This window comes from Synchytrium microbalum (genome assembly GCF_006535985.1).
Source record: "Synchytrium microbalum strain JEL517 chromosome Unknown SmJEL517_scf0001, whole genome shotgun sequence".
Taxonomy (NCBI): Eukaryota; Fungi; Chytridiomycota; class Chytridiomycetes; order Synchytriales; family Synchytriaceae; genus Synchytrium; species Synchytrium microbalum.
Window position 1 is genome coordinate 1,243,634 of NW_022158350.1, and position 14,609 is coordinate 1,258,242.

Sequence of the window (14,609 nt, forward strand, 5' to 3'; positions counted from 1 at the left end):
GCTGGTGATGGTATTGGTTGTGGTTGTGATGCTGGCTGTGGTAGAGGTTGGTGTAATGCTGGTGATGGTGAGGATGTTGTAATATCAATCCCTTCAGAAAATGGCTTTGGAGTGGTTGCAGCTGGAGTATCAACGTATCCTGAATCTCGTCGAACGTCGAATTCACATGGTAGGGTGGACGAGATTTTGGATTCTGGATTGATGACTTCGATACAGTCTGGATCGTCTGGTACTGGCTCGACCGATATCGTTGGTGGTTTTGGTGCTGGCACGACCGATGGCGGTGGTAGTGCTTGTATTGCTACTATCGTACTGATAATGATACTGACTTGCTCTCCTACAATTTCATCGACTTCATCATCATCTTCTTCTGCTTCCAAAGTCCACGAATTCCGTAACGGCGAAGACCCCAATTTCAATCCCGTCTCCTTCCATTTAGCGAATTTGAGTTTCCGTGGTATTATTTTGGATTTGACGAGATGCCATTCTGGTGAATAGGATCTTGCTGATGATGGTTTGGTTAATTGTTTATGGGCGATTAGTTTACGTTCGAGGTGTTCGGGTTCTCGTTTGCGGATTTTCGAGTCCTTTTTCGGTGGATAACTAATTTGAAAAAGTATCAGAGTTAGTTGGAACTTCTTAATGGTTGACACACGTCGTGGTTGGATGATGGGCTTACTGCTTTCGGAGAGCTGCTAGAGAAACCCTGTCTAATTGATAGAAGGCATCTTTTAAGAAGATAGAGTGTCGCAGTAGCTCCTATTTCATAAAAGGCGTGAGTGGTTTGGTCTGCCTAAAAACCATGAACTCGACTTACTGCCGCATCCATCAATATCGACACAGGCACACCCAGCGTGACACCTTCACTAGACTCATTCGCTCTCCTCGTCAGAGCACTCTTGTAATTCGGTATCGTCCCATTAGCAATAAGTCTCTTGGTCTCTCGCAAATAGTTTCTGAAATGTAGGATTGCTGATGACTGAATCGTTAGGATTTGGTGAGCTAGAAGAAACAGGCAGAGAAATTAGTATTAAATTCAGACGAAAATGAAACATCTTAGTAATACCTTGAAAGCATCTACAGAATTTTAGATGTGTCTGCACATCGATATTTTGTTTTGCGTGGTTTTGGTGTTGTTGCGCGGTTGGGTTTCGTGCAGATGGACCTACCACAGGCATTCGCGAGTATGGATATTTCAGGTATATCACGTACAAGTTAAAACAGAGTCGCGTAGCTTTTTTGCGGTGACAAAATTGTTGCACTCGCAAAACTGAAAACAAAAAACCCTTTGGTGATTGGAAGGATATGTATGGTCCAATACGGGCCTTGTTTGTTCCAACAAGCCGAATGTTGGAAAGTGGGGGCATGACGGTTCCAAAACGTGGTGAATCATCCTGTGGTGATATAATTTATTATTTAGATGAGATGGGATTGTAGCAGCGTGTTTTTAACATTATGTCATGTGTGGTCTCTATTTTCCTTCACCACCACTTCTCATTGGCAATAACCTGGGGATTGACTCCAAGCTCCTCTAGACCCTGCATCACATCCTGTTCTAGTGAAGGAGGTCCACATAAATATATACTGTGAGTTGTTGCTGCCTTATCAATCTCAGCACATTCAAGAGCACTAGCCAAATCCTCTTTTCCTAGCCTTCTATTCTCTATCACCAGTCCATCGGCTTCATCTAGCGTAGCAGTTTGCTGTGACAGGTATACAGTAGCAGATACGGTTCCCTCTGAATTAGCTACGAGCTCTCTAATCCGATCTCTAAATAGACACTCGTCCAATGATTTGATTGCATACATGATATGGCATTTCTTCCATGGACATTTCTCGAGTACGTCCGTCATGATGGATATTATCGGGTTTATGCCAACACCACCTGCTATCAGGAGGAATCCAGCGTGTTCATTGTGTTTGGTTTCACTGTAGAAGTTACCACCGACTCGTACTTGGATTGTATCTCCCGGCAGGGCCTTCTGGTGCAGGTATTCAGCGACTGGGTTCTTTGGAGCTCGTTTTATAGCCAACTCAAATCGTCCTGTTGTTGATAACATGGTTGGAGTCGACACCAGAGAGAATCCACCGACAGAAGAAGTGGTTGGGATGAATGTATCAACCCATTGTCCAGCTTTGAAGGTAAACTTTTCGTTATTGGTGGTGTTGGCCGATTCATCTTCTCCTATTCCTGATAACTGCAGCCATGATTTTTTGAGGTTTGTGTCTGGTACTGTGGCAGATACTTTTAGAGTCAGGACTTTTACGGTCGGTGTTGCAGATACGATGCTTTCGATTGTAGCTATTGCTCGAATCTGGGAAAAAAAATAGAAATCGTGAGCTTCAAATGTTTTGATGTAAATGTCAACAGCAACGTACACGAGCCCTTTGCAAGTTTTTCGTTACTTGAACATGATTTCCAAGCTGTTTTGCGATAGGCATCCTAAAGATACAAGGTATGGTCAGCGACCGGTATATACGATTTTTTGGGATTTGGTTTGAAACAATCACCACACTGAAAACCCTCAAAGAGTTACGGGAAAATAGCCAGCTTACGACTTACGTTGGATCTTCTTCTTCTTCGTCACTCATCAAAGTGCAAACAATTCCATTCTACCCACACAGAAGTTCTACTAACCTATCTTCAGCTGTGAAGTGTGATTTTTGAAAAATATCGCCGCATCAAAAAACTACGAACGGAATGAGAATTGTATTCTGAATTTTTTTACGTGTATTGCAGCGTATCTACAATATGAAATCATAGAATGCAAATAGCTGAAATGTTTTCCAACACAACAAACACAAAGCTCGTCGAGTTCCTTAGTCGGTCGTATATCAGCCAGGCGAATCACGCAAAGATCTCAAAGGCGCAGCTCTCTTCCACTGCTGTCTAGTTTCCCTCCTCCCTAACGCCGTCACGTTGAATCGATTCACGAGGTTAGTCCATATGGAGTGAATGAATCTTGTTGCTGAGGATACTTCTGCTTGGCAGACTTAATCTGAAGATCACCATACTGGCACTCTGGTCGTAGATCTGCGTGTTAGGTGACTTTGCTTGGGAAGAGGCCTGCGTGAGCTAGGGGAACGGTGTCACTGGAAGGCGAAAAAGGAGACATGATAACCGAGATATATCACCATCGTCATCAGGGTAATACAGCGGCCGCCAATGAACCAATGGATACATAAAATGTTCTTGTTCTTCCATCCATAGGGCCTGAGTGAGGCAATATCTGAAAATCTCGAAATAATTCAAACGGAATCTTGATTTGTATAAGCGGGAGTTCACCAACAGACAAAAGAGAGAGCAAAACGGAAATATTTTAAGGTGTTGCTTGATATTGAGTAGAGTGACCTTGCAATCCGAGTAGTAGTTCCGGAAAGTAAATTAAAATGATTATGCCATGGAATGCGTCTATACTTGGGCGTTGGGGGCCATTCACATCCTTAAATTCTTGCTTCCATCCAAACGACGATAGAACCTTGGTGCGTACTGAAAGGTCCATATAGAAGATCAAAGAGGCTAGTTTTGAAAGAAAAGTAAGACACAAGTGACAGTTTTTTCAGAAATCAGTGCTTTTCCTTACAGTCTACTAAAGGTTGCATAATAGTCTGTCAGAAAATAATCATGTGTGGTTAGAGTGCTATGTTTCGAAGGACGAGCAATGGCAACACCGCCATATAAAAATCAACACTGCTCACCATTGTTTCGGCTACACCAGCAAAATCAGCATTTACCATTCTACCTGCAATCAGTTCATAAAACAGCCATATTACTAGAGACAGTCCCATTGTAAGTGAAACGCCAGTCAAGAGCCAGAATTTCCTACAAATGGCAACTTCCGGATCTAATTTCTTGCTCTTGAAGGCAGTGCTTTCCCTCCTTGCATCTTGACTTTGGGATTTTCTTACGAATTGTTGTTCAGCTGCAGAATGGACGTCGAGCATTTTTGGATTATCGCGAGGTTAGATTATCGCGAGATTTTGAAATGATTTTAATCTTACAAACCAAGGCCGGAATCGCAGGATTCCCAACACAATCGTCCAGTGTGGATACTGAAAAATTCAGTACTTCAATCATTGGGATCAAGGAGTTTTTTGAGCACAAATCCAGAATGTCAATACATCGAGTTCGAAAATTAATCTGAGCTCATAGGTCCACGAATCCAGCGCAAGATCAGCCTCCTGAAACACTAGCCATAGCACGAGATTTGAACGACAACCTCGGCAATTTCCAACGAATCTGGCGATGCGAGGGAATCCAGTCCAAACCAAGAGCAATCTGAATCACGGCAGCAGCGGTACGTCCAATGATGTCGCAACTAGCGACGACTGTCAAATGGCAAGGCAATTGAGAAAATCAGGAGAGCCAGCCAAAGTTGATTACTTCGAATGTCCATTCCAGTAATTCCAGTGTCTTTAATGATCCATATTAAGAAGATCAAGGTGTGGTAAGGCAACGCATATCTAACATTCAAAGGTTGTGTTGGCAGTTTCGTCCCTTCTTGAACAACGAACGCAATGCGAGAAAACGGATACTTTACCCAACATTAGGGCAGTCACGGCTATCACGGATGTGACTTTTAGCAGTAATCTATGACATGATCTAGATACGATTAGCAACAGATGCGTCCTTGTATGGTGTATTCAACCCCAAAACCTAAACACCATAAATACAGCACGCGCATTTCAAGAAACAAGAACGAATGACTACCTCTACTTATCAGTATGTCCTCTCACACTCAACAAAATCTTCAAATCTCTCTCTGTGTGGTATATAAACAACACAGGTTGCATCTTGTTATAGCAAAGGACGAATAGCTCAGTGGCATTGGAAGGAGGACTCTTGGGGCGCGTAGCGCCAGGAATTGATTCGGTGATTACTCTCGCTACTGACCACTATATGATACGTAGCGGCTACCGACTTCGCTGGTCAAGACCAGCTCCTTTGATGTGTAGGACGTTGAAACTGCCAGGGCACGCCATGATCTTTTTGGATTTGTTGAAAAATACGCTGATTGATCAATGTTGATTTATTGATCTTTGATCTGCTTTTGTCAATTGAAGTATCAGAATTCATTGGACGTCAATCTTCGAACAAGATTAGCACTCGATTGAGCCACATCATCACAGCAGATGAGGCTTGTTTTGCTATGAGAACGACTTTGATCTACTATTGAGATGCGTGATCTACGATCACGGCTGCTTCAGCATTCGGCTGACACTCATTTTTCTTGCTGGCATAATAAGGAGGTGATCGAAAGTAAAGCGGTCGGCATCACAACCCAATAATAACATAAACAACCACGTTCCACTGTCTGAAAGTGTATCGTATACATATCTACGACAAACAACACAAACCATCTACATATCGTGCAACGCATCACAAAGCTCATCAAGTTCCAACTCTGTCGGCCGTAAATCAGCGGGTGAATCAGCCGGCAACGTTCTCAACGGCGCTACTCTCTTCCTCTGCTGCTTCGTCTTTCTCCTCTTTAACGTCGTCGCATGGAATCGATTTACCAGACTAGTCCATATCGAATGAATGAATCTTGTGGCAGAGGATATCCCTGCTTGGTCGATTTGACCTGTTGAGCACCAGACTGGGTAGCCTAGTGGTGGATCTGCGGCTTGGGTTATGATGTTGCGGAAGAGGCCTTCGTGGGCTTGTAAGCTGTTTCGTTCTGTAACAGAAAAATAGTGTCAACAGGAGAGCGAAAAAAATCGGATACATGGAGCGCAGCCATACCGTCATCGTCGTTGGTCATATATAACAGTTCGAAAGATAGATTAGCCCATATTCCCTATCAACACAGATGTTTAGGTTTTGGAGTCAATCTCGAACATTCAGCTTTCAGAACGTATGCAAAATATCCAACGGTCAATCAACGTATTTCCAATGACTTACTCTAACAACCTCAGAATTCAATTCACCCAAAGCCACGCGCTGCATCCCAAGATGCATGACTCGAGCATACAAGCTCCCACCATTCTTGTCTTTGGAAACTCCAAACAATGTCTTCCTCTTATGTCGCACAGCTTTATCCCACTCTGCGGAACTGTTGACATCCACACTTGGATCCAAACCAACGAAATCATTCTTGTGCCACTGGTCCAGTTGTTTCTGTAATAATTTTTGGGTTGATTTGTTAGTTTTCAGAAATGGCAGAAAGAGAGCATCGGATGGTGAGGACAAATGAACTCACTTCCAGTTCATCAAATGCACCAGTCGAAGGTATAGCTGCATTTTCAAACACTGCACGAACAGCGTATCGTCCAGCCAACTGACAATAGGATAACAAGGGCTTTTGTTCTGCATTCATCATCCATTGACGATGTTGAGATGTGGTTGATGTTTTGCCTTGCATGAGTCGGTAGGGCAGGTCCGGAAGTGTCACGCTTTCATTGTACTCTTCTATAAAAAACGACACCAAGTTCATAAAACTGGTGAGCAGAGAAAAACTCTAACAGAAGATGCATTGCAACAGGAGCATTTACCAAATCCCAGATATACACAAAAGCAAGCAGCAGCTGTCGCCATAAACAGTGTGTCTGCTGGCCGAATGACGAGATCCGGTATGGACGATACACCTGGTTCAGATGTTACGTCGTTGCGTCCTTTGAGATACTGCCACCACAATACAGGAAATTGACGTTGGGATAATTGTATGGCGTCCCGAGATACGGGTAGATTCTTCCATCTATTCAACGACGTGTTGTGTCAATCATATCAAATTCCATTTTTTTGCTGAATGACTTACGTATCCAGCGCAAGATCGGCATCTCGAAACATGAGCCATACAAGAGCCTTGAAAAACAAACTTGGCAGTTTCTTGAGATTATCAGGCGAATCCATAATTCCAACCATTGAAAATCTTGAATCCGAATAAGTCTCAACATCCAGTGATGCCAATGGTTGTAGCGCACTTAGCCAGTCTTGATTTAGCACAACCTTCGGTTTGGTGTCCTTACTATCCAAACACCCACTCTCAAACACACGATCAAGTTGTCTGCCTTCAACAGCATGACAGCTTGTGCCTTGTAGTTCTAGGCCTCGTAATGAAACTGTGATACCTTCGAAACTGGTTGATACGATTCGGATCAATAAGATGCGGGATTCTTGACGGGCGAGGTATGTGGTTCCGATTCGTGCTGGAGATAGTCTTGATTGGCATTTTCGTGATATTTCTTTGAGGAGAGGTGGTGCTAGTGATGAGTAGAGAGTCGAGTCTGCAGAGTGTGGTGCTTCTGAGCCTGAGGAAAGAGTACAATTAGTCAAGGGTTTCCGCTGTTACTTAAACGTTTGAATACCTGTATTGGGCCAAAATCGAGCAATGCGAGGAAACCCAATCCAAACAAAGGGCAAACCGAATAGTGGCACTAGTGGTGCGTCCAATATTGTGGCAATTGCGATGATTGCCAAGGTGATTGGTAACGTCACGATGCCAATTGAAAGCATGATGGGCCATGAGTTCCTTCTTTGCTTTTTACTGAACTGAGGAGTCAGATCAGGAGAATTAATGTAAGTTATTTCCCTCGGTTTGAGCGGTAAGGTACGAGAGCTGAGTCATACCAGAAACCACACCCAAGAATTTCCAACCAGCCATAACTGATTTACGAAAGTCCTGACACGATCCCATAACAGTCCAACTATAAAGCATCGACTAACAAAGCTAATATTGTTCCAGTCGCTTAAGCTGGAGTTTAACGAGATCAAAAACACAACAGCCACTTCAACTGCCGAATCAGTAACGTTCACCCAAGCACGTCTCATGATACGAAACGTCATAATCCAGATCCAGATCTCGGGTTCAGTGCTTGCACTCGTAAAAGCACTGGTTGATATAAGACACTGTATCAAGAATGGTGTGGCATGATGCACCACGATTTGCGACACTTGTATACTACGCCATTGTGTGATCTTTGCCAAAGGGTTTGCGAGTATCGAAAATACGTATGGCTGACTTGCCACATATGAAACGTATTGAGCGGCACCACATCCTACTATAATCCATCCAGCAGCAGAACTAACTGCAGTCAACTGACCAACCAAAACACCAGCTATGATCGTCCTCACAAGCGTCCATCCCAATTCAACGGCTATGAACGGTCCCGATATAGAATACGGGTTGTTGAATCCTCGGGATCCAGTTAACGTGCATATTATGGCCATCCACACGAACGGTGCTGTTGCTGATGATGAATTGCGGGCTAGAGCCCATGTTATAGCGATACATGCTGATGCAAAACAGACTTGGAAGGTTAAGAGTATGAAGGTTGACATGGTTGTTCCTCCAAGTAGACACATGTTGACTACTTCGAGTGTCCATTCAGTCAAGTTTCGTAGAGATGGTATTATGCCTAGGACCCATAGTAGTGGCAGGGTGCAAAGTATTATCATAGATGCGCTTGCTAGTGTGGAAGAGTATGTAGCCTATTTGATGGGTATTTTAGCGATAAGGCTAAAAAAAGCCTAACGCAATCCGTTTACGGAGCAACAACTTACCCCAATAGTATTCAATGCTAGTAACACAACCACATGAGTAATACGCGAAAATGTGTCAATTCCCCAATCGTCGGTGGAATAGGTCGTGCTAGGTTCAGGTGGTGCAGAGCTGCGATGAAGTGGAGGTGTGAGGTGATGAGATTGGGATTCATCTCAAACACAACGGCCGAGCATACCTTGTTATACTCCACTGCGCTATGGATACACTCAGCCATCCAAATGTGTGTGCAATAACAGAAAGATTGCCGAATCTATATCATAAGTGTGTGTTGGGCCAAACTGTTTGTTACGATTTGTCAAAGACTCTCGACTTACGGCAGTAGACCTATACTCAGTCTGCTCATTGCAAACGGCAATGCGAGCACAGAAACGACTACTTTACATAGAGCCTGGAGTAGCGACTTTGGTAGCTGAAAAAGGAATCTAAACGAATCTCCCAGCGACATGAGATCCGCATCTTCATCAGCGTGATCGATCGGCGACGATAATCCAAAATCTCGTCGTTGTAGCAGAAGCCCGACCGTCCATAAGCTGACTAGACATATCCCAACGAGAACTAGACGTTTGCGTAAAAAACACACAATGTTATTGAATTTGATGAAGGGCACACTTTGGTGGTAGAAGCCAACCGCACCTCCGAAAATGAGACTTGTGATGCTAACGAAATAGACTGATCTGTCGATTCCGTCGTCTTCAATGGTCGCGGTTAACAGTTCAGCAAGTGCCCAAAAGATGAAGAGTGCGAGCAGCCAGATCAAGTAATGAAAGGGAGGAGTTCCTTGATATGGGACTCTAAATCCACCTAAGAATGTTGATAGATATCTATGTAAGACTAGTTTTGCCTTATATTTGCCCAACAAAGGAGCGACCATTATTTGTTGAATTGGCGGAGTGAGAGTATTGGATTTGATGTTGGTTATTGGTGAGATATAGAACATCAGTCACGCATAGTACGTCGAATTTAGAATTTATACATGAGATGTCTAGTAGAGTCTGTCAAAATCTGTAAAATGTCGTAAGTTTCTGTATAGAGTATCTGACATGACGAGTGACGTGTTTCACGCGAGGAAAAGAGAGAGTCTGGCGAATTTGGTCTCATTAACCTCGATACACATTATTTATCTCATATTAGATAGACCCGGTTGTTGGCATTAGCTCCCCTTTTAGCAATTTTGTATTTCCTCCAAACACAGCGACAAGAGTCATAAGTAAAGTCGACGAGTAAAGGCAGCCATGAACCGCTTAAGCATAGCTACCAGACTAGCACCATCAGCTCATCGTCTACGAGTATTATCATTAGCTCAGCGTACGTCAAAAAGTTGCTTTTTTCACTCTTTTTCGGTTTATTACATTTCGTGAGAGCATCTCTGACATGCCATATAAACAAATCAATAGGCACTCGATTCGCACTCCCAACAACCATCATCCGCTCCTACTCTGCTGAGCTCGCTCCCGAAACAGACTACAACGGATATGTCACTAAATGGCGAACTCACTTCTCATCCGCAGACTTGGACGACTTTGAACTAGAAAGAGGTCTCAATCTCATCTTTGCCGCTGACTGGGTCCCTTCATTGGAAGTCATCCAGGATGCTCTCACGGCCTGTCGTCGACTTAACACATTCCCAACTGCAGTCCGTATCCTCGAAGCCTTGGAAAACAAGGTCGAAAAGAAGGAACAATATCAACAATACCTTAAAGCTCTCAAGCCAATGATTGATGACTTGGGTATTGTAGAACGAAAGGAGTTGGGAACCTATAATGTAGTCCGTGATTCGAAATGGTGGTATTAAAACAGGGGGTTTATTTGGGTTGATACCATAAAAACAATTCTAAAGAAGTGCCAGTAAGGGGAGAAATGGTATTTGATGGTGTAAAGCTGCAAAATATAACTTTGCTTCAACTAAAGGAACAAGGTGTTTGTGCTATAAGAATATTGGGGTTCATGATAACTAACAGCAGTAGTATTGGCACCTTGAACTTTCTTTAGATTCTTCCCAACCAATGAACAATCTAGTGGTCAGCAACAACAAGAAGATGACGATGAAAATATGGAGCTTGATAATGGGTCGCAACAAGTAGGAGCTGAAGATTCTGGTAAAGATGATGAAGGAGATCAAGCACCTGAAGCTGCTGTTGATGTACATGTCAAAGGCGAAGGAAGAGCCTGCCTTCCCTGAACGTACTCCTTCCGCTTGTGTTCACTTGTTGGGGAATGAAGTGATGGAGGCACAAGGGGTCATCTTCCCTCATTGTCTTGTAAGGGAGAGCCAAGATCTGGAATAAGAGCTGTGCTTGCGTAAGAAGAGCTAGTTGGCGGATATAACTAACTAGTGACACTCTTTCGATTTCGTTCAAGTCGTTCCAAGGTTGCGGCGAGACAAAACGTACTGAATGCCCTTTCAAAGATTTATACGCCAGTTTGCCAGAAACCATATTTCACTCCGTTTCGTTTGCTTCCAGATTTCTTTATGTGATAGATTGGTGGAGTATAGTAGAACAGAAGAAATGTGCCTCGATCATAGGTCACGATAGTTGTTTAGCAAAATTACAGAAACCTGTAGCGTTTTGTACTGTCCGAATAGAATAGTGCCATTTTACTAGTAAATTGGGGGTGCTTTCTTGGCAATGTTCATCCGCGTCACTCACTTCACCAATTGACTTGAAAGTCAACATTCTAAATTGTCGAAACAAACAAGGAGGTAACGCCGTTCCTTTCTATGAGTGACAATGTCTATAGGATTTAGTGAGGCTACTAGCAGTGATTTGTGGGGTCGCTTTGGCCACGAAGTCTTTTCCAAACATCAACATTCATCGCAGGAAGACTGTTTGACATGTTCACTACCGGCTCTAGTGAATAAAATAGTCAAGAAACGCAATGATAAACGTAAATTAGCAGCAATTCTAGGTCGTGGTCCAAAAGACAAGGTCATTGTCACGGATCATCAACTCGATGATTACATCTGGATTTACATAGATCGTTTTGGAGGAGCATTTAGGGACATCGAAGGAAACGAATCTCTTTATTTATGGATGGATTTCGAGAATATGGAAGCTCTGAAGTGTATACCCGATGGACTGTTTGATTTGATTGTCGTTGATTACTCGACATTCCGGTATTTGACTCCTATGAAGAGTGACATTGTAGAACAGTGGTATAGAATAATTGCTAGAAATGGTTTATTAGTATTTGAATGCTCTATAGCTAGCTGGAGCCACGTAAATGATACTTGGGACGTCGAACAAGAAGGACCGCAATTCAAATACGATAATCCAGTACATGTAGCGATACCAACGTCATTTGCTAAGGCTGCGAATGGTAATTCTTATACTGGATCGGCTATTGGCTCGTCTACCCTCAAGTCGCGGTTGGCACAAATAACAGCAACAGAATCGCTTCTTCCCAGTGGGCGTAAAGTATTAGCTGCAGATCTAGGCAAGCTGGATTCTCTGGATTTACATATAGTTTCAAAAATGCAGCCATTTGTGGACGAGCAGTTCAAGAGACTGTTTGCTTCTTGGGGAGTTGTAACACTCTACGATGGAAATTCGACGCCGTTTCTTATTGAAACCCGGTCAACCATTCCGAGATGGGGTAAGGTTACTCAGATCGTGTAGAATTCCGTAAGTGCACTTCTGGAGTGGACTGTTTTGGGCACATCAGACTCAAATGACTTCCTTCTCCAAGGTTTGGTGGGGTTGATGCTGTCGAGAGACATGGTCGGGCCCGACTTCGTATACCATACCCATTCTCAGGTCTGTCTCCCGTCTGGTGTGATGTTTTTGATAGACTGATCCTCCCTTTGGCTGGGAACTAAAGACAGACTGTATTAATAGTTTGCAGACCGAGACCTCATAAAATATATTTGTACATTCTGCATCGCCTCTAACATGAGGTAATGGGATCATGAATTCTGCAGCCGGTGATGGTATCAGACACACGCAGCAGTTTCGATATGCTGTAAGATCAACTCTCGTCTCGGTTTGAGAAACTTTTCTATTATAAGTTAACCAGACGCGGGGATGATACATCTTCCAAGCTAGATTCAAGATCTTGTTTGTCCAACTGCAAATATTGACGAAGCTGTCGACAACAGTGCGTCTGCATCTTCAGATATAATGGTGCAGCGATGCTGTATGAATATGCTCACACAAACGCTCGTCTCGAACCACTCGCAGTAGCTAATCTTGACTTGTCATGGGAGGCTCTTATTAGGAAGGCTTACTTTGATCGCGTAGTTTTGACGGCTCGTGGATTCTTCAAGACTCTAGATCCTACATGTGACTTTGCTGCAAACATTGGACCGATGGACCGATGCTCCCCTACTTTACATGTGGTGCTGGCTGCTGTGAAGTAAAAGTCGATACTCTTACAAGTGATTATGTCGTGCTACAAGCTGTCGCCGGAATGGATATTGACCGATGTATGAACCCAGGAATAGATATGGGTCAACGCGAAGGTGCTTTTGCTCAAGGACATGGTTGTCCCAGCCTTGTTTATTGACCCCATTTTCTACGACGACGACGACGGAGTAAGTTACACCTTGAGTAAGACTTGTCATGATTTTTTGCTTCAAGACCCAAAGCAATTGTGATTTCTGACTTTCATTCACTTCACTTTAACGTCAAGTGCATTGCACCGAAAGGGGAAAGGAGGTACTCGGAATGCTGCGCTGCTGTCGCCTCCAAGTAAAACGTAATAGGATCACATTTCGTTGGGTTGAATGAAAGCGTGTACTGACATTTCTTTTATAGGACCTACCTGGGCTGAATCCTAGGCTAGGTTGTTGTTTTTTGGACCTCTACTTTTGTAACATTTGATTTTGCAAGCACGTCTCTCGGATATTTTATCATGGCCTCTCATATAAGAAATGAGCACCGTATAGTTTGCTTGAATTCTGTCTAGTACGGAAGTTTGTCGTTTTGCTGTACTCCTGATGTTCAAAGGTGGGAGATCAAGGACACAACGCTCAAAAGAAACAGGTATTGAAATGATGACCATGGAGGTGTATTCTGATAGCACTCAATATTTTTACATTCTACAAGATATGTGAGAAACACCACAATCTATAGCGACGAGCTTGAAATATAGATGCCTTACTTTGGTTTCCTCCTCTCTTTGAACGTTTCAGCCATTGACCGTCCACCTGTATTTAAACAAGGCGTCAAACCACACTCTAAAATGAAACTCCTGGATGAACTCCATACATACCTTTGATATCCTGCATACACAGCGCATCCACTTCCTCCATCTCTGCAACCAAAGTCAACACCTCTTCCACCCGCTCAGCAGGCACTCGCACCACGCCATCAATATCAGCTACAATCCAGTCCTTCGAGTTCACAGTAACAGGGTACTTTGTATGTGCAGCGAGCGTGATTGCACTGCCGACAGTCGCGACACGACAGTAGCCATTGACGCCAAGAGTAGAAGTTCCAGAAGCCCATAGCGGATAGTTGAATGCGTATTGTTCGTTCAAGTCTCTGCATCTGCCTTCGATGATTGTTCCCGCTACGTTGAGGTGTTGTGCTCGTGCTGACATCTATGAGTGAACGACGTAAGCTTAGTCCAGTTCATAGAGTTGAGCAACTACGACATACCAAACCACCCCAAACAGCATTTATAGCGCCATGCGGTGTCTTGATTACCACAATCGAGCCAGATGGTGCCGAGTCGACTTGATTGACACCACTCTTTGGTGATGTAGTATCATTTGCATCGACAAACTCGACGGTATGAGCAGGACCAGCAATCCTGGTTGATGATCCAGTAGCGGTAGGTAGTGGCGACCTCATAGTCACGTCAGGAATGAAGCTGTTTATGCCTAGCTTTGTCAATGAGTCTGCTAAATCACATGTGCTGAATCGTGTTAATCTAGCAGCTATAGAAGTCATCGTGGTCAATTGTATACGAGGAATATAATGGAATGTATGAGGGTGGGTTGAGGTTGACTGGACTATCCAACAAGGCGACAGTTAATGTTTTTGTCGAGTGCGATTGCAGAAAGTTCAAGACAGAGAAAGAGTGCAAAGTCAGAGGTGATAAATCGTGATCGGAACGTGATGGCATGCGTCTGTGAGCGCTGGTTCTGGATTGAGCGTGATT

General features: G+C 43.6%; 3 protein-coding genes across 3 annotated transcripts; 1 reads left to right on the forward strand and 2 right to left on the reverse strand.

Moving 5' to 3' along the window:
* Positions 1 to 5,361: 5,361 nt before the first annotated feature.
* SmJEL517_g00313 (uncharacterized protein) lies at positions 5,362 to 9,375 on the reverse strand (the record flags this gene model as incomplete). Its single annotated transcript, XM_031166243.1, has 12 exons — positions 5,362 to 5,681; positions 5,747 to 5,801; positions 5,906 to 6,121; positions 6,204 to 6,412; positions 6,496 to 6,698; positions 6,759 to 7,251; positions 7,309 to 7,492; positions 7,571 to 8,431; positions 8,504 to 8,612; positions 8,680 to 8,754; positions 8,819 to 9,059; positions 9,138 to 9,375. 12 exons carry the CDS (start codon positions 9,373 to 9,375, stop codon positions 5,362 to 5,364), a joined length of 3,204 nt encoding a protein of 1,067 aa, XP_031027793.1.
* Positions 9,376 to 9,736: 361 nt separating this feature from the next.
* Positions 9,737 to 10,683, forward strand: SmJEL517_g00314 (uncharacterized protein; the record flags this gene model as incomplete). Its single annotated transcript, XM_031166244.1, has 3 exons — positions 9,737 to 9,809; positions 9,899 to 10,289; positions 10,521 to 10,683. 3 exons carry the CDS (start codon positions 9,737 to 9,739, stop codon positions 10,681 to 10,683), a joined length of 627 nt encoding a protein of 208 aa, XP_031027792.1.
* Positions 10,684 to 13,535: 2,852 nt separating this feature from the next.
* SmJEL517_g00315 (uncharacterized protein) lies at positions 13,536 to 14,398 on the reverse strand (the record flags this gene model as incomplete). The annotated part of the gene is made up of 4 exons (XM_031166245.1): positions 13,536 to 13,542; positions 13,605 to 13,650; positions 13,716 to 14,046; positions 14,105 to 14,398. The coding sequence occupies 4 exons, from the start codon at positions 14,396 to 14,398 to the stop codon at positions 13,536 to 13,538; spliced, it is 678 nt and encodes a 225-aa protein (XP_031027791.1).
* Positions 14,399 to 14,609: the final 211 nt, after the last annotated feature.